The sequence below is a fragment of the Drosophila bipectinata genome, chromosome XR (genome assembly GCF_030179905.1).
Source record: "Drosophila bipectinata strain 14024-0381.07 chromosome XR, DbipHiC1v2, whole genome shotgun sequence".
NCBI classification, from domain to species: Eukaryota; Metazoa; Arthropoda; class Insecta; order Diptera; family Drosophilidae; genus Drosophila; species Drosophila bipectinata.
This window is the reverse complement of record NC_091735.1, coordinates 10,872,250-10,892,330: the sequence shown is the minus strand read 5'-3', so window position 1 is coordinate 10,892,330 and position 20,081 is coordinate 10,872,250. Positions and strand designations below refer to the sequence as shown.

The 20,081-nt window shown below is 36.0% G+C and overlaps 3 protein-coding genes across 15 annotated transcripts in view; all 3 read left to right on the top strand.

The window, feature by feature from the left end:
* Window positions 1–830, top strand: part of cac (calcium voltage-gated channel subunit cacophony) — an 86,553-nt gene extending 85,723 nt beyond the window's left edge. For all 10 annotated transcript variants that reach the window (XM_070276390.1, XM_070276400.1, XM_070276389.1 and 7 more), the window contains one exon: window positions 27–830. In XM_070276390.1, the coding sequence (XP_070132491.1) occupies window positions 27–177 (151 nt within the window). In that variant the 3' untranslated portion in view covers window positions 178–830. The remainder of the gene's footprint in view (window positions 1–26) is intronic.
* Window positions 831–4,657: 3,827 nt separating this feature from the next.
* On the top strand, window positions 4,658–10,637 carry Pdzd8 (PDZ domain containing 8). Of its 2 annotated transcripts, none has more exons than XM_070276277.1 (9): window positions 4,658–4,989; window positions 5,420–5,452; window positions 5,508–5,762; window positions 5,817–6,009; window positions 6,909–8,148; window positions 8,717–8,848; window positions 8,907–9,551; window positions 9,612–9,840; window positions 9,894–10,637. In XM_070276277.1, exons 2-9 carry the CDS (start codon window positions 5,426–5,428, stop codon window positions 10,095–10,097), a joined length of 2,925 nt encoding a protein of 974 aa, XP_070132378.1. In that variant the 5' UTR covers window positions 4,658–4,989; window positions 5,420–5,425; the 3' UTR covers window positions 10,098–10,637. The 2 variants fall into 2 exon arrangements, with proteins under 2 accessions (XP_070132378.1, XP_017087403.2); XM_017231914.3 differs by having other exon boundaries at window positions 5,063–5,452.
* A 2,737-nt stretch (window positions 10,638–13,374) lies between these two features.
* Window positions 13,375–17,247, top strand: Sclp (leucine rich repeat containing protein 20 sclp). 3 transcript variants are annotated; one of them, XM_017231902.3, is made up of 4 exons: window positions 13,375–13,885; window positions 15,730–15,873; window positions 15,932–16,099; window positions 16,156–17,247. In XM_017231902.3, the coding sequence occupies exons 1-4, from the start codon at window positions 13,600–13,602 to the stop codon at window positions 16,305–16,307; spliced, it is 750 nt and encodes a 249-aa protein (XP_017087391.2). In that variant the 5' UTR covers window positions 13,375–13,599; the 3' UTR covers window positions 16,308–17,247. The 3 variants fall into 3 exon arrangements, with proteins under 3 accessions (XP_017087391.2, XP_017087392.2, XP_017087393.2); XM_017231903.3 differs by lacking the exon at window positions 13,375–13,885 and adding an exon at window positions 14,948–15,114; XM_017231904.3 differs by lacking the exon at window positions 13,375–13,885 and adding an exon at window positions 14,960–15,082.
* Window positions 17,248–20,081: the final 2,834 nt, after the last annotated feature.

Sequence of the window (20,081 nt, the reverse complement as noted above, 5' to 3'; positions counted from 1 at the left end):
AAGTCCTAATGCGTTCCTCTCATTAGACTGGAATACATAGCCCCGCTGTCGTTTGAACAGGCACTGGCTATGGGCCGAACAGGTCGTGTACTGCCATCTCCAGTCCTTAATGGTTTTAAGCCAAAGACCGGACTAAATACTCGACACTCCGATTCGGATGAGGAGGATTGGTGCTAGCAAAGGCTTTGATTGCGATCGCGTTATCGAAAGGATCAGATCTGGGTATAGCATCAGGCCATTTGCTCATCAATTTCAGCACCGAATTTAGATCACAATTTTGATACGATAAAGCACGGATACAGACATCACAGTCCGCGTCCCGCACCTCAAATTTACCAGCATCCCATGCATTTGCGTCACGCCAATACAAACTTAAACGCAACGACATCAGCACCTGCAATATCTTCTTCAAAAAGGATATTGGCTAGAAAAAACGTACAGGCATTTAACCCGAATCGACAACCGCAATCGCAACAACAGAAATCGAAAAATCAGCTAATACAGCTGCACCAGAAGCTTCAGCACCACGAAATACCACAGAAATTTGAATGGAATGGACTCGAACCCTTAGCAATGGCATACTCGTTGCCAGAAACAAGAGTAGCATCGCCTCATTCTGATATTGATATCGAATTCAATAAAAAGTTAATAGGAAAAGGCAGAAATAAATTAAACACAGCAAAACCAATGAATAACACGAACGAAAATGAAGCAATGATATTAGGCGTACCCATTAACATAACGTCCCCTGTAGCTATTAAAAAGATTTATTCAGATACAGAAATTACTTATAATTACGAGATAGACAATGTTAGACTAGAAAAGGGAGCACTTCATAAGTATCACCAACCGGATCATACTATCCCAAAGCAGCGAGTAGAACCGCACTACCTGCAGTGTTCGTACCATACGCTTTAGGGGAACCAGATACCAATAGATCTCCCACATGTCCTAGCCTAGCCTAATATTAAGTGAATGGGGTCTGAGAGTGTGGGCTATTGAAAAGCATGGATATGGATAAGGACTATAAATAGGAATAGGGGTAGAGTACACATTGTCATTACATGACGGATAACGATAAACAACTCTTCGAAGTATAAACGAGAGAAAAATATTGTAGGTACACGCATAAATTTTAAGATATCTAGAGTATAGCTCGATTTATCTTTAACCTGCAAGAGTTTTTGTCTTGTTTGTATTTAAAGTTGGTAATTCAATTATGTACATGTAAAAGGAAAATTATATATTCATTCTGTGTACATACCACCTTTATGTAGGAATCAAATTTTTGGAAGAAATGTATTTACTTACAACTATGAATATACTTATATATACCTTCTACCAAACGAACCCGATACCAAATATTTATTGATTAGCAAGTGAGCGCATTTTGATCCCATAAGGGTTATAATTAATTCGTGTACGTCCGAACAGACCGGATGGACTAATTTGATTAATACAACTCCAAAATTAATAAGATATACAACTTTATATTACTCTCATAAATTTAAATAGCATTCCTTACTGCAACCCGCATACCCATCTGTGTAAAGTGTACAAAACATAGTTAAATATTTGCCTCATCCACTCCATATGACTGTACAGGCCATAGTGATAAAAAGCAGTGAATCCATGAATCATCATAAATCGAATTCAAAGTGCTATATCCACTTCTTTGATCTTTAAATGCTTTATCAAAGTAAAAGTGTTGTAAAAATTACGCTTTAAGCTAGTTTTTGTACTTCTTGAATTTTACGAATGCCTTAACTAGATCACACAGAGCCAGTGGGGAAGGTTTGTCCTTCGGACGGAACCGAAGCTTTATAGCCTTGCAATTTTTCCAATAAGTTAAATATATTTGCTTTGTTCTGATCAAGTTTTTTGCGGCTTTGGGATAAAGTGGTCCGATCTGAAATAATTTTATCCCAAATCAATTAGACCTGCGACTGATTTGGCATCTATTCATACTACAAATGCCTGGAAGGATATACAATTGCGAGGGTCCAGTGGATGTGAGTGGGTATCAAAATAGATAATAACATTTTCAAATCATACATGTACGCAGGATCAGGCACCCAAAATAAACGAAACCAGAGAAATGTTTAGTCACATCCCGAATCAAAACCAATTAGGCTATAAATAGACAAATCGTACATCTTTAATGGGGATATCGAAGAGCGCACAAATATTGTAATTTAAACAAATGAATCCATAAGTTAAGTGAACTAAATACGGCTAAGTTACGTAAATTTAAACTCGGAATTTATTTAAGATTCCACATGTGAATAGCATTTTAGAGTGGGAAAGAACACATTTGAACAAGAGAGGAGAGGAAAGTTAGCTTCGGGTTCCAATGGAGTTTGTACATTCAGCCTTATCGGTAATTTCGATGGCCCCAATACATTTTTTATTCGTAACTTCTTATTATTACTTCCCATTATGTTAATCGGAAAACTATGTATATTAGATTATATGTACATAGCTCCCTAGACAATGGTTCAAGGGCTACTTTTACACTTCTTATAAATTTTTTTATTAAATTAATCTATTAATTAATCTTCAAAAATTTACTTCTAGTGTTTTCAAATTTTCACAATTTACAGCTTCTTAAAAAGCGATGTTATTCATCAAATATCCAACAGCTTTAATAAGATAAGTACGTATTTCATAAAAATTAGATGCAAGGGTATACAAACTCTAGAATCTGCCAAAGCCAGCTCTCTTTCTGACTGTATGCTAATATCTTACGGATTATGACAAATTATTTTCATGATGGAATAGAAAAAGTCGTGTGGTTTTTTTTTTCTAAAGTTGTACTTGACGAAAAACTATTGGGCTATTTTTATTCAAGTCCAAATCCTCAAAAATATCACTAAAAATTCCCAATGGGAGCAGGTTAATTGCTAATTACGAGGCTAATTGCTACTGATGCCTTTATGGGAATCGTTTAGTTAGTTTATTGTTTATGTAATAAGTCCACTTAATACAAAGTAGCTCATCAAAAAGGGATAATTGACCCCCGTTATACTTTACTAATATATCATTATCAAAAGTTTTAGTGAAATCGTCATCAAAGTAGAGGGTAATATATATATTTAGTTAGAAAATGGAAAATTTGAAGATATTATACTTTGCCCCTAACCGATTTACCAAATTTTTTGGGCAAAATTGCAGAGGTCTCGACTTCAATAGGAACAGAAGCATCGTCGGGATGAGGTCCTTGTGCTTCAGGAAGAAAAAGTCGGGCCAGAAGGCAATAGGCTGTTCAAATTGTAAACCACGTCCCTCCATCTACCAGACTAGATGCCAAAAACAAAGTATCCTATACACAAATATTTATATGACAATGCTGCGTCGATTGTTCGACTTCGATTGTTCTTCCAGGTTCTGCGTTACTTTCTCACACCAAACCAATTTCCCAATCCTCCAGATGCTCCTACTCCTAGTCCCAGCAAGGTCCGAGGGGTAGAGGTGGGACCCGTGTTGATGATCCGCAATCACTCGAGGTTCAGGAAAGTCGGGACTGGCTTCAGAAGGTCCTCTTCCCAGTGTTCATTCTCACGTGTTACATGTGGCTTATAAACTTGAAATTGGTCTGAACTTGAGCCATAAGTTAGCTATTTTTCCTGCTTACTGTCTGGCTTGAATGGTCGCTAAAGATACTTAAGTAGCTATACTTTTTTTTACAAATCGTCTAGATTCAAGGTGACATAATGAATAAAAACTAACAGGTACAGCTAAAGTGTAATAATAATGCGTAGACATAAATATATATATATATATATATATACATGATAGGACCTATAAGTAAATATTAATATTAATATTGTATCTTAATCTAGATATACGAGGTAATGTACACAGTTTAATTAATTATTAAGAGACGCTAGAGTTAATTAAACTATATATGTATGTAACTATAAAGATGACTTGTAATTTATGTACAAGAAATACATACATACACACATATATAATAACATAAATACCTGCCTTCAACAAATTTGTTAATAAAACTATTAATACTTTCTTATTTTACGTAAAGTAAAGGAATTACATAATAATAAAAAAACATTGAAAGACAGAAAAATTAAATACATTTGTTTCACTTCCGAATTAATATTTATTTTTTAAAAACCGTATACCTTTAATCTTAAAGCCCTCAAAGATTGTACCATATTTAACATCTTTTTTTATTTGTAAATAACTATTTTTCTTTAATGAAAAATAATTTTACTATATTATACCCCGATGCGTTTTTGGATTTTGGTTTTTGGATGTTTTGGATTACTAAAAGTAATCCAGTGTGCCACAAGGCACATAAACAATACATTTTTCTTTTTGGAAATGCATTTTATTTTAATAAAGAGAACTTTCATTTATTGAGCGCGTGACAAAATCTTCAAAAACTTTTCTTTAAAATATTTTCTGACAATAATTAATTTGTCAATAATTTAATTTAAATTTTTCATTAAATTTTAATACCTTGATGTCGGCCTGAAAACCTAAACTTCAAATTAGAGTGGCATTTACAATAATAGTTTATGACAAATAACTTGGCATTACAAGTTTGAAAGATTGTCCACAACACCCCAAATAAGTTGAGTAGAAATGCAAATAAATTACTTAATTTAATTTCATAGATTTTAATGTCAGTCGCATAAATATAATAACGCATATACATATGTATGTCTCTATAAACAGAGAATATTAAAGGTACTGTTCAATGCCCAGAGGGGGGGTAGTACCACTCGTAAGTAGTACCACTCGGGGTAGTACCACAGGAGTGACCTATTAAGAGAACTGGACTGGGTATTGGTGGTGTGTTTTTCGACGGGGAGCCCTAGCAAGGCCAGAAGGGGCAGGGATGGTAGCAGGGATGGTAGTGTAGCCCTACAGTTCACGACAATAGTTCAACCCCTGAAAAGAAGCCAGCTGACTGGGGGACATGCGCAATGATGGATGACTGGCATGTGAGAAACAACTGGCACTGTGAGTACATATTGATTTTAGGGCGTTTGTTCAGTAGCTGCAACAATTGTCGTTGGCAATGTCGGCTTTCTAGATCCAGAACTGCAGCATTAAGGGACACTCCATCTCGATGATAAGTTAGCACTAGAAAATAGCTCTTTTATCCCGATAATTGCAACATTAGCTATGTACGTAATTGAGAAAGCTGACATCAGCGTCTAGTCCCCGGTACCACTGGGCATAAGGCGACTTGCACCATTCCCCACAGAGTCCCACACAATTAGGAGATTAAAATTGCCTTATGCACTAGCTATCCATAATGGAGATACCAATTTCGAATATACTACTGCTGTGCTTGACCTTCCTGCTTATTGGCGGGGTACTAATGATTCTTCTGCAGTACTTGCTTTTCATTAAATTCTCTAACCTTCCCGACGAAACCGAGGAGCAGAAGCAGATGAATGCCAAATACTCGTTGCCACTGGTAGGTACACACTCCTTTACTTAAACTTTCAGTATCTAATTTTTTGTTCTTGAAGAACATTAAGCAAACAGCACGAAAGCTGAAGGGACTGCCCAATATCAGCCCTGGGCCCGGCAATGGGTGCGAAAATCGGCAGAACACTCTGGAAGGAGCTTCGGCCCTCATATCGCTTAACTTTGTAATGCAGTTCCTCTTTCATGAGTTCAGAAACTCTAACCGGGTGCGCAAGTGGTTCTACCGGAAACTGTCGATCGAACTGGACGAGTTAATAACAAAAACGACTACGGGAAAGCTTCTTGACAAGCTTACAGTAATTAAAGTCTCAAATGTTAAAGCCAGGATCTAAAAACCTGTGTCCTTTTAGATCAAGGAGCTCGAGTTGGGAGACCAGTTTCCAGACATCAAATCCCTTTCTGTTCAGAACGTTGAGCTGGACAAAGGGGAGAATCGTATTGAGAACTTAGACCTGCTATTGGATATAAATTATGTGGGAAACTTTTCCACTTCCATCGATGCCGACATGGTCCTGGGCAAAAAGGGTTCTATTATGTTGAAAGGTAGGTCATAGGAGTTTAGTTTGGAAACCAAATAACTTTAAATTTTGTGTATTGGGACAATTCGCATTTTAAACGTTTAAATGAAATTATTCAATTCATTCTTATTCCTAAAACTAGCTACAAAAAAGTATAGATAACAAGAAAGGAAAGCTAACTTTGGGCTGAGCCGAAGTTGATATATGTACAGTTAAAACCGGAAATGTATCAAAAAAATCGGATATAGTTGGCCGATCCTATATCATGGCCGAGAATATCATAATAATAGACGAATTCCCAAGCTTCTATCTTCAAAAATAAAAATGTTGGTATTTTTACCAAATACCATTTCCGATCGTTCTGTTATATGGCAGCTATAAGATATAGTCGGCTGATCGTTATGAAATTTTATAGGTCGGATCATTCTATCTTTAACACAAGAGTTGGGTCATTTCCAATCGTTCAGTTATATGGCAGCTATAGGATATAGTTGGCCGATCCTTTTTATATTAAGGTAGTCGTATTATTTTGCGTATTTAAAAATAGCAGTCGTACAAAATATGAATTCTCTAAATTTCCGACCAGGTATGTGGCTGTTATAGGATATAGTCGGCCGATCCCGGCCGTTTAGACTTACATACTGCGTGCAAAGAAAAGAAGGGTGTGCAATGTTTTGAAACGACCTTTTCATTTTTTGTTTATTTTATAAATTTATTTATAAAATAATCTAGTCAGAATATCAACTATTTAAAGATTTATTAGACGTGTGTGTGACGTAAATATTATGTTTTAACCTATTTTATGACGTGTTTGTTAACACTTTGGTTGTATATATTTCTTTATTTTACATATTTCTATATTTTTTTATATTTTACTATCTGTTACATTAAACAGAGTTGTATGAAAATGATTTATTTTTCTAGTTAAACAACTGTCCGGCATGGCGCGTCTGCAGTTCACAAGGAAACCTTACACGCATTGGTCCTTAAGCTTCTTGGGTGACCCAGAACTGATCCTCGATATTGAGTCCAAATACCAGGGACGGCAGATGCAGTCGAACATCACCAACCTTATCTCCAATCAGATTCGAAAAGCGGTGCGCAGGAAACACACTCTGCCAAACTATAAGCTGCGGTACAAGCCGTTCTTTCACTGGACCGCCGAGGACGAGTCCAGTGACTGCGACATCCAGCCAAACGGGCTGCTGACCGTCCGGGTGGTTGAGCTATCGCGCCTTATATCCTGCCCCGAGATGGGCGACACATACTGCACCCTGACCTTGGCCCCAGTGCCCTTGATTGAGGCTAACCAGCACGACAGTCGTCACGTTCTCATTTCGATGGATGTGTTTATACATAAGGCGAAAAATCAGCAGATTGGCATTGTCTTTAAACAGAACGCAAGCCAGGCAATACACATTGAATCGGTATTACCAAACACACCTGCCTGCAAATCCAACCTGCAGGCTGGGGACGTCCTAGTAGCCATCGAGGGAAAGCCCGTGACGACGATCCAACAGATTGCCAAGGTGGTCAAGACCTTACAGGCTACCGTCTTCAGTCTGCGCATAGAACGGATTATTTCAGGCATTATCCGTAATGATGCAGTGCTTGAGGACCTGGACAGATACGACGATCTGTGTGATTTACCCCTCCCCAACCCTCCGAAGTCCGACACCATCGAACTCGGATCTACTGAGCTGGTTCCCAGGTGCTTGACATTTAAATCCGGACTTGGTAGTACTCCTACGAGCTCTCCGAAGAAGTCTAACCTCATTGCCAAAGCCATTAAGAAAACCATGAGCCGTGAAAGTGGCGACAAAGAAAAGGATAGAGAAAGGGATAAAGAAAAGGAGAAAGATAGGGAAAGAAACAAAGCGGAGGAGCCGGAACAAATAGGCGAGGAAGTCAATTACTTTTATCAGCATTCGACTATTGACTGCCCCTTTAGTCCATTGATCCAGATGGACGACACGTGCAGCTTCCAGTTGGATAATAATAGCCGTTTCCTCAACGTCTGTGTATTTTCCAAGTGCGCCGGTGAAAGCATATTGTTGGGCTACAACAATGTCCCGATTAGCCAGGTCCTTGTAGAGTGCTCGGAAACGAGCCTAAACCAGTGCCTCCGACAAATAGCTCTCAACCCAGCTACTCTGCAGGCTGCGTAAGTTATGGAGGATAATATTATCTTTAATATACATTAGTCTAGAACAGTGGTGGGCAAACTCTCATTTTACATAGCGAGTATAGGGTAGGAAATTCTGCCGCAGCGCTGCCGGCACACTGACAGTGTGAGCACTCTCAAATTTTTTTTAGAAGCTCTCTCACTTGCTCTCATTTTGATTCTTTTGACAGCCCAAACTAAAAATCAAAATTTTTCCACTTAGAAAAATTTTTTCAGAAATTGGGTTGGAAAAAGTTTTCTTCATGAATATAAATATAGAATAAATAGAAATAGAGAATATAAATAGGGAAGCGTAGTTTTTCATTTGTTTAAGAAATGTTGCTAGCAAAGCTGTTTTTAAAATATAATACTCAATTTTAGTGCCCATTTAAACTTTTGAATTAACGAAAAATGAAATAAAAAAAAACGTTTTTTTCGCTCAGTGAATTCTTTGCTCTCATTGTTTTTCTCTGCTACGCACACACTCAAATTTTAAACATGTGTTAGTTTTGCCCACCACTGGTCTAGAACCTTTTCCTAGACGGTTAATAAATTTGATCTTTAACAGCAAAATGCATACTCTATCCAATCAGTCCGGATTCAACCCAAACCTTTGTTTTGGGGACATTCTTTTCGGTTTCTCTTGGATAGGGAACCCCAACGTTATAGTGGGCGGATCCAAATCTCCCTCCCCGACTAGGTAAGGCATAAAATCATAAACAAACTATAAATTGTTTCCAAATTCCTTACTTTTTTAGAAACATATCGACAAGCGGAGACCAGGGCGGGCTAGAAATCCACTTATCGGAAACCATGAGCATGAAATCAGCTAGTTCCATGTCCGACACAACAGCTGTCTGGGGGTCGACTTCTGCTATGGTTATCCCTCGAGCACACAACTTTGTGAGAACTCATTTCCATCGAGCCACCCAATGTGACTTTTGTGGCAAGAAGATCTGGCTAAAGGACGCGATGCAGTGCCAAGAGTGTTCCATGTGCTGCCACAAAAAGTGCATAGCGAAGTGCCAGAACGCCACAGTCTGTGGCCCGGTGGACTGCTCTGGATCGGTACCAGCTTCGATGCCAGCTGTAGCTCCATCTGTTGTTACCAAGCCGGAGTTTACCATCACTCAAGCGGATAACTTAGAAGTTCTCGATGATCGATCCAGTTCCGTCATAGACGATACAGCCGTAGAAGGGGCGGCCGGAGAACAAGCACAGGTCCAATGTGCGACACGCATGGACTTGCATAGGTCGAGTCTGACGGGGATGCTGGCGCAGGGAATCAAAAGGCAGGCAAGCAACCTTGACATTCCAGGCATAGTGTCTTCACTGACGGGCAGTGGAGGCCTTCAAATTAACTCAAGGAGCCTCCCCCCGAGTCCCCAACATACGCCCTCGCGGTAATTTTTTTTTTCAATTAGCCTGACCAATTCTTAACGCGATTTCACTTAAAAATTTAGGAAATCATCGATGGTTGAGGACCAGAACCCTTTTGAGAGGGTTACCCAGTACCTAGAGGCTCTTCCATCTGAATGTACTCTCTTAAACTTTGATCAAGTCATGGACATTACAGAACCGATCATCCGACACACTCAAAACGAGGATCTAATGAACTTAGCCAAGACATCTAGCAAGCAATTGTATGCGACCTCCCCATCAGATGAACGTGTAGCCAAGATCAACGAACTGGTAAAAAAAATTCTACATTTTTGTTGGATAAAGTTTAGATGCATTTTTTCCAGCTGAGCAAAATAAGGGTAGCGCTGGACACGGAGACTGAGGGTTTCACCATGATGAATAATGCGGAAAAGACCACAGAGACGTCGCCATGGAAGTCCGCGCCCAATATAGAGAAAAGTTCTGATGACAGAGTCCAGGCACTCAGTATTATTATGCTATACCTGTGTACGGGGCTGCAACGTGCCCAGGATGGGGTCCCGCCATAGGCTTATCCACAGGCACTGACGAACTAGGTGTATTCACATTTTTATTATTTTTAAGTAGACTGTAGACTGGAAATGTAAATTTATGGCCATTTTAAATCCGTGTTGTGGAATACTCACGCAAAAGTATTTTTTAGCCAAGTATTCTTAGGTAATATTCCTGGGTGAAACTAAGTACTGAGAAACTAAGTACTTTTAAATTATCAGTCATATTTAAAATACATATGTCCGTCTATCTGTTTTAAGAAAAGTATCTGCTTATGTGTCAGAAATAATTTTAGTTTATAAGTTCCAAAGAAGACAACCATTAGAACGCGGAAGAAAGCGAATTTGGCACACTATCCTCGAGTACCGCGTACATAACAGTCGAAACACTCGACTTTAGCGGTTTTTACTTATTTAAATATTTACTCGTTTGTTCCTATCAAAGTAAACGCTTTGTCAGTTGAAAAAATGTACATATAAGATACGGGGTACATTACAAATCTATATTTACATAGTCTTTTAAAATCGTTTTGACCAATAAAAGCGTTAAATCTCAAACATGTCTATATCAATTTCAAAATCATTTAAAATCATTCAGTAAATCATTTGAATCATTTAACAAAAGTCAAAGTTTTCAGGAGCCTTTCTAACTAGTGTTTGGTAGCTTATGAGTGAGTGAACAAAAAAGAGTTGTTCACTCAACTGAGCGAGCGAATATGTTCCTTCCTTTTTGTTCTATATTGTTCACTTGCTCATTTTTGTTCACTTGCTCCCTTGTTCATTTGTGCTTAGATACTCTTTTTGTGCACCATGTTAAATTTTAATAATAATAATGATTTCATTGGTTGTAGCATATTAAATTTTTTTGAAAATTCAATTATCCATGCCTTCATTTTATTTAACTATTTTTAAATGCCCAATGAGGGAGCAAAAGTGATGCGACAAATTAAAATGTAGAAATATCGGTAAGTTTGAAAATTAAATATGTAACATAATCTATTTTTGAAAAGTCGTTGAGATGCAGTGCTTATTGGCTTGGTAATGCACTGAACAACCAGTGAACATCTGAGCAATGAGCAAGTGAGCAATATGAGTAAGTTGACTCTTTTTTTTTTTTTCGTGGTCTTTCAGAATTTGAAATGGCTTGTGCATCAACTAGATCATCATCTAGCATTTCTGTATTCATCATAAAGCTCGGAGGCCCAGACGACCGAGGGGCGCTCGAGAAACGAATAATTAGTAAATATTAAGCTAATTGTAATATATTAAGCTAGGAAGAGTTAGTAAGGACATAAAAATTTAATACTTTTGAAAAAAAGAACAAGTGAATATGTTCACCTAAAAGCGCAGTATTTACACTACACTATTTCAAACATTTGACTTTATAAAACTATTTTTAAAAGGTTTTGCAATAAGCCGAGAAATATTCTTAAAACTTGTTTATTGTTATCAAAAATGAATACAAAACATATATATCTATATTTAAAAATTTAAAAAAATTATAAAATTGATTTTATGTACATACATACATATGTATAATATTCCCGGGTTATTATTCGTAACTTACATACATAAAGAAAGATATTTCTTACAGTAAATGCTCATGGCTGTGTATCTTTACTTGAAATGTAGATAACGTACTTCTTATAAGGCCGAACATCAAGCCATGTAAAAAGCTTCGATCGAACTTGCAAAGTTAAATGAAAAGCTTTAAAGCAGAATGATAATTACCTTTAAAGGTGTCATTTTTTTATATTGAAATCGTACCTATTTTTCATTAATTGGTGGAAAATTTTTACTTACAAGCATATACATATGTATGTATTTTCTTTCTTTTGTCTTATACATATGTATATACATTTCACTTAATTTAATCGGAAATAGCGCCATAAATCAGTTTTGAGTCCGTTCCCATACAAAACAAAAATTCCATTTTTGATTATTCTTGTTAGAAGATTATTTTACCATATTTGTTCAGGTTTGTTCTTTTCTATATAAAAATCGGGAGTTTCCCCAATTAAAACTTTTTTTCCCAAATATTTTGGACTTTTAGAGCCATATTAACAAATTTATACATCTTCTACGCCTGCTGGAAAACAAAAATTCACGGACATCGAATTATATTAAAATTTTGCAAAAAGACTAATTAAAAACTTAAAGTTTGGCTTATCTATTTGAGGCTTCGTCTTTTAAAAGACAATATCTAGCCTAATTAAAAATGTTAAAATTCTAATACCCATTGATTGTTACTGAAATGTAAAAATAAAAACATAAAAAGCGTATATTGGTTATAATTTCAAAAACGTATTGTAATTTCTATATATCCAGAGGTTAAATATTACGTAAAACCATGGTATTGGCGCCTCCAATGTCCCCAAAATAATAAAATTATTTTTATTTGTTTCCACTGAAAACAATAGAGATTCCGGTATCCGAATGGGAGATGCGTAAAAGTCGATAATGCACATATATATGTACATACATGTGTACGTTTCCAAACAGATATTTCTTGTATTGGACCTTCGATTGTATAGACCGATTCCGAGTGATAAGTCTCCAGCTCTCTCTTGGGGGCTCTCTTTTTGCATTGAACTTTTACATTTTGACAGAATACGTAGACAGAATGGCAAGAGAAAGATAGACTGTTTATATCGGAGGCTATTGCTCTTCCGATGACAAGACGTTTTGGTTCGTTCAGTGATACTCTACGAGTGCCGTTTCCACGATCCAATACTCGGTACGCCCAATGCCTAGAATTTCTGTCAGAGGAAAGCAATCCTTGCCGTTCTTATCAAAAAGCTTTTGTACATAGTAGAAACTACGGTGATTTTTGAAATAGAAGTCAACGATTTGATACTTTAATATATTTATTTAAAAATTTTTTTTATAACATGTCACTTATTCATACTTATTCTGTCTTATTACTGAGGATAGTATGAAATATAAAAAAACGGTATTCAATAATTGGTTTTCAAATCGAGTTAATCGTCCCGAATAAAAACTAAAAAATTGTTATCACTTTTCATACAATTTTTTCACCTAAGTGAATTTTTTTATTGCAATATAAACTCTATCCGCCGTATATTCTCCATTTATAAAAGTCTCAATTTAAAAAGAAGTCATTAAACTTAGATTTATTTAAAACTATCAATATTCAAGCTAAACATAGAGTAGAGTATCGGTCTTCTGGCATTTCGCGCGTACTGCCAATTTGTGTATTATATTTTTGTTTTTCGTGCCATTTTATTTTTCATTTGTTTTGTTATGCGCAGTTTTTCTTTCTTCTTCCGTGCTATAAAAACCGAAAGTAAAAAGCATTTTTAATATTACAATCCGCAGGAGAGCCACGATCAGTTGGTTGTGGAGTAACGGAAAATATTATACCGTAGTTCGAACTTAACTGGAAAGGCTTACGCAAGCAATAGTTATCGATATTTTTTTGAGTGATTCTATCAGTGAGCTCCGTGGTTAATTTGAATCTGGAAAAGCAGTGCGCGGAAAGAAAACCAAGAAATCAGAAATGCGGCCTTTTGGCAATGATATCACAAACATCCCGCCTAACACAAACGGCGACAGTGGCGGCGGCAACAACGATCCCAATGATAATAATGGTAACAGAAACAACGCCAGCTCCGGGGGGCCAGACGGTGCCAGGTCCGACACAGATGAGGGAAACACAAACGACCGGCCCATTCCGGCGCACATTGCCCGTATCGGCGGCACATACACCTTTCCCCCTATAGCAGGTCAAGGGGTCATCCGTGTGGTACAGAGATGCGAGGACGCTAAGGAAAACCACAATTTGGGTAAGCATTCCATCACCCCATCATTGCCAACGAATCAGTTTCTCAAACAAATCTCATAGCCAAGTCGTAGTACGTAGTATGGGAAGAACCCATTTTGGCTATTGCGTACTGCCCTATGATTTGATTATCCGCCACCCCACGCCTCGCTTTCTCTCTCTTTCTCTGTTGACCACCCCCTCATTCATAATGCGTCGCGGAATTGCATTGCCAGTGCGTCGCTTTCAATTCGAACAAAGAAAGATAACTTTCATGATTTCAAGTTTATATATCACATATTGCCAAACAGCGAGATCATTTTATTTTATATAAGTTGTAACCAATTTGAGAAACAGTTATTTACGTATTTATTTCGACAATGTTCAACAAAAAAAAATATATAAGTTATTGCGTCACACAAAATTTCCGAGTTTTTAACGCTGAAAAATTGTATCTGTGAATCTGTGCTCTTCAATCTATGTATGTATAACATATTCATATTTGTTTATTCATGGTACTTTTTCAAATCGAAAAGAAAAGTTTTAATTTCGCGCACTCTATATTTATTTATCGATTACAAGAAAAGCTATCGAAAAATGTATTGTTTTTAGTTGTAGACTATAATTTATAAAAAGAATAGGGACTTATTAAAGGAAACTATAACATATATTATGACAGTGATATTATAATGGATATGTATCATTTAAATTTTTATTAAAAAAAAATTATTTTATTACCGACATGGATATGTAGTATTTAAATTTTTATTTAAAAAAAAATGATTTTATTACCGCAACTGTGACCGATGCTAAAATGGTTTATGCTAAAAAGATTGTGATTTTTTTTATCACAAATATCGACGAACCTAAATAGCAACAATTACAGTTTGAAAAAAAAATGATTTAATGGACTTCGAAAAATTTTTAAACAATTCGGGTTTTGGCACTGCATAAACGGCGTGTGAGGTGAAACCTTGTTCTCCCTTTGTTGAGAAATTTTGGAAATACATACTGATGTATAGTCCGGTTTGGTTACGTGCTCAGTTTTGAATATCGATGTATATGTATGTAGATATTTTCATATATTGTCAGCAACCCTAGTGTTGACCAACTGTTAGATGTGTTAGGAAGAGGAGGTTGGCAAAATCTTTTGCGATCAGCTGTGCGAAATTTAGGATTAGAGAAACTCGATGGCGCACTTGGTGGTAAAGGTTATTCAGAGGTGCGAAAATGCTGCAGAAGAGGGCAACTTGGGTAAATATTACACATAGAACCAAAATAATTAAACAAATATGTAATATGTATCAAGTTGCTTTTATTTCCATAGTAAAAAAAAATGGAAATTGTTAATCGAAACGTTTGAACATATTTACATACATACTATATATGTATATAAAAAATACATTTATATGTATAGTATATTTATACATATGTACATGTATGGTATTGTACATTTTCGCAGAAATACATATATGATTTTTCACCTCGTAATAGTGACTACACGGTGTACTTAAAAACAAAATTAGGTGCACATACTTAAGATTTGGCTTGGTTAAACTAACTTATAATGTTAAGGTAAAATTCAGAAAACTTAAAGCTTAATTTTAAAAATATTTTTTTTTTTTACTTCAATTTTTTGGGATTTATTTCACCAAACTAAAAGTCAAGTACTACAAAAATATTCGAATTTATTGACCAGGAGAAATGTCTCTTATGTTCAACATAGAAATCCTATATTTTTCAATTTATGCGTATGAGAAATTACACTAAATTAATTCTGACATATGTATGTATGTATGTATATTATAAAAAAAGTATTTTAGTTGAATTAGTGGCTTAAAAAAATTGTATTTTCCGATTTCAATCCAGATTTGTCCAAATGCGAGCTAGTGCAAATACCAGATGCAGTGTACCACCTGATGAGAAATACACAATTAAAAACCTGCGACCTGAGTGGCAATGTTCTCAAGAGTGTCATGCCCAAGTTCTCTATGAAGTTTAGCGCCATCACAGGTTGGTTTCTTTGTATCCAAAGTCAGTGTGATCTATTAATTTTAAATTATATGTCCAGATCTCAACCTCTCAGAAAATAAGCTGACGAGATTACCGGATGAATTTGCCAGCCTGAGCGCACTAGCTAGGCTCAACATATCCCACAACTCGTTTATTGTTTTGCCGCAGGTGGTTTGGAAGCTGCCGAGCCTTACTAGTCTGGATGCCAAGAATAACGCCATCCTGGGTAGGAGTCGCTAGTTCGTGTGCATTTTAGTAATTTAACAATTCTTTTCCATGCAGAGATCGACACCGACGATGGTATAGCTAGTGACAGTTTGGTTTCCGTAGACTTGCGCAACAATCCGCTGAGTAGGAACTGCCGACGCAAGCTACAGGGTTTCCAGACTTCCTTTCTACTTCATATCTCCAATGACGTCGACGACGATTGGTAGCAGAGCCGGTATCCTCCAGACACCCATCAAAACCAATTTTGTTATCTTCACTAAGGGAACTCTCATTACCGAGTCAATCTTGGTCTCCCTATTTGCTTAAAAGGGCTAAGCTCGGTAAGCCTGGAAGAAGTCCTTAGTGATTTAAAATAGTTTCGAATATGCATTTTACGCATAGGTATAGGCATATTAACGAGAAGGGTGGCTCATTTTCTACATGCCAGCCGATGTCTCCCATACTATCTATTGCAAGATCACCTGAAATGAGTCTGATAGAATGAATTTTTTTTAATCTTTATATATTGCTTTGCATTTGTTTTCGTTCCTTATATTACTTTACTATTTTACTACTTTACAAATCAAAAATCATACTTATGGGTTTACCCAGTGTTTCCAATATTTTGACGGTTAAAATTAATTATAATATATAATATGGCAGTGGTTTTTAAAATGTACAAAATTAGAGGCTTAAAGAAAATGTGGTGCATGAAAATGAGATGTATTAGATGCGAATGTCAGAGGTTAAAAATAAGAGCATCAGGAAGTAAAAGGATGGAATAGAAAAAGGACCTTTTTTATGGTTTTTGATATATTGAAACATATGCATCTGCCATGATTCACTCACTATGTATGAGTAATTTTTGTTGAAATGCCTTTTACATCCCTTATTATCCCGCATTGCGTAGTTTGTGCTACCGCTTTTTTTGTCACCCTTCCAAGTAGCAAATATTATTTTAAAATCACTTTGGCAGGTTTCCAAAGCTTACCCGGCTTAGCTAATGTATATTTAAAAATTTATTACTTCTTATAAATAAATCGTGCCATTTATACTTTTTTTATCAAAGAACAAATGTAATTAAAAAGAAATTATTTAAAAAAAAGTATAAAAAAATATAAATAAAAACTTTAGATCAGTGGTCGGCACTGATCAATACATTGATATGATTTTAATGCATAAGGATTAGTAACGAACAGCAGAAAGTAGGCTGCGAGAATGACGTTTCGTACATTTATACTGTGTAAATTAACAACACAGTACCAGTTGCGATATAAGAAACGTAACTTTATTAAATGTTGGAGTTATAAGCTAATACATTCATTTTCTTCGTCCTCATTCCGACTCTCCCAAAACGGGGAGCCTCGGTGGCGTGATCAATTTGGATGTTTATTGTTTTTGCAGTTGGCGGTCAGATAGGGGAAATTTGTTTATATCTTACTCAAGCTTGCGAGGGTGGGAATGCTTACGTTCTAAGAGTTCGTGAGAACCTGGCAAGCCATAAGCCGTCATATATTGTTTATTATATTATATATATTACATATAAGTTATGAAATCAAATTTTAGTTAAACTGTATGTACTGCAGAGCTCGGGCAGAGAAATTTCCTTTGCCCCTGGAATAGGGCCCTGCCGACCACTGCTTTAGATCAGTGCACTTTTAGTGCTGTTGAAAACATTGTTGATGTTGACGCTTACATACTTGAGCTTGCAATTTTAGTTTTTGAGTGCTGTTTTAAAAACGATAAAAGTGAAAGATTAATGAACAAAATAAAAATTTTTAAAATAAATTGATTTTGATTTTATTCATATGAGTGAAATTAGAAAGTGCACTTTTATGCGCTTTTGAAGAAATTCATATTTTAAGGAGGAAACATCGAAACCTTTATTGTGAATCTGTTTTCTGTAAGATTAGTGAAAGACCGATCTCTGTAATCTTAAGCACTATATCGATTCTCAATGGCTTTTATAGTAAACTAGCCTATTTTGTAAGACTTATCTCATGCTTTTTTGCTTAATTTGTATAAAAAATTAAAAAAAAACAAGAAAGAAAAGCTAACTTTGGGGGGAGCCGAAGTTTATATACCCTTGCAGCTAAAACCGGATATATATCGCAAAAATCGGATATAGTTGGCCGATCCTTATGAGAATATGATAATATAACCAAATTTATTATAATATAAAATCTAAAAAAAAGTCCAAAACTTCTATCTTCAAAAATACCAAAGTTGATATATCTACCAAAACCCATTTCCGATCGTTCAGTTAAATGGCAGCTATAAGATATAGTCAGCCGGTCGTTATAAAATTTGGTAGGTCGGATTAACTGACCAAAAATATAATCTGTAGAAAGTTCCAGCTTTCTATCTTCACGAAAAAAACACGAAAGTTGGGTCATTTCCGATCGTTCAGTTAAATGGCAGCTATAGGATATAGTCGGCCGATCCTTATAAAATTTGGTATGTCGTAATGTTTTGCCAAAAATAGCTCTCATGTCAAAGTTATTCCATTTCCGATCAATCAGTTATATGACAGCTATAGGATATAGTCGGCCGATCCCGGTCGTTCTGACTTATATACTGCGTGCAAAGGAAAGAAGGGTGTGTGCAAAGTTTCATGTCGAGAGCTTTAAAAAAATATTGCCATGAATTAAATTTCTCCACTAACGTGTTCAAACATAATTTTAAAACTTTAATAATAAACATATCGGTTGCATCCCATTCAACAAATGGCGCCACATCTCACATCACTTTACATACAGATGGAGCTCACAAGGGTTAAGTTCTACGTATATAAAAAAAAACGCTATTCAAGCAAAAATGAAAGCTCCGTGAAGTTTTGGAGTCTAAATCGATTTAAATTCAAACTTTTGGAGGTAGTTATGAATTTTAAAACACAATGCAGCAGTTTTCAATATTATACATTAGGTACATTAGATAATATTATACGATTTAGACACATTAAATAGGTAGATATAAAAATTATATCTACTTATAGTGTGCAACGCGGTAAAATGGACCCCAAGGTATATAAATTCATGATCAGCATTACTACACATGACTCTATAAGAAAATTCGGCAGGAAAATCGATTTCGATTATTTAACTCTTTATTTATGTATGTACATTTTACATGTACAAATACACACGTATGTACATATATCAATTATATCCTATATCTACTATTACAATTTGTTTTTTTATACCCTTGCAGAGGGTATTATAATTTTGTCCAAAAGTGTGCAACGCAGTGAAGGAGACATTTCCGACCCTATAAAGTATATATATTCTTGATCAGGATCACCTCCTGAGTTGATATGAGCATGTCCGTCTGTCCGTCTGTCCGTCTGACCGTCTGTCCGTCTGTCTGTTTCTACGCAAACTAGTCTCTCAGTTTTGAAGCTATCGACTTGAAACTTTGCACACACCCTTCTTCCCTTTGCACACAGTATATAAGTCGGAACGGCCCGGATCGGCCGACTATATCCTATAGCTGCCATATAACTGATTGATCGGAAAAGGTATAACTTTGGTGTTTTTAGAGTTAGAGAGTTTAAATTTGACACTAGAGCTATTTTTGGCAAAACATTACGACATGCCAAATTTCAAAAGGATCGGCCGACTATATCTTATAGCTGCCATATAACTGAACGATCGGAAAAGACCCAACTTTCGTGTTTTTGAAGATAGAAAGCTTAATACAGATTCTATTTTTGGCCAGTTGATCCAACCTACCAAATTTCATTAGGATCGGCCAACTATATCCTATAGCTGCCATATAACTGAACGATCGTAAATGGTACTTGGTAGAAATATCAACTTTCGTATTTTTGAAGATAGAAGCTTGGAACTTTTTTTTAGATTTTTTATTGTAATAAATTGGTTTTATTATGATGTAATCATAAGGATCGGCAAACTATATCCGATGTTTGCGATATTTATACGGTTTTAACTGCAAGGGTATATCAACTTCGGCTCCGCCCGAAGTTAGCTTTGCTTTCTTGT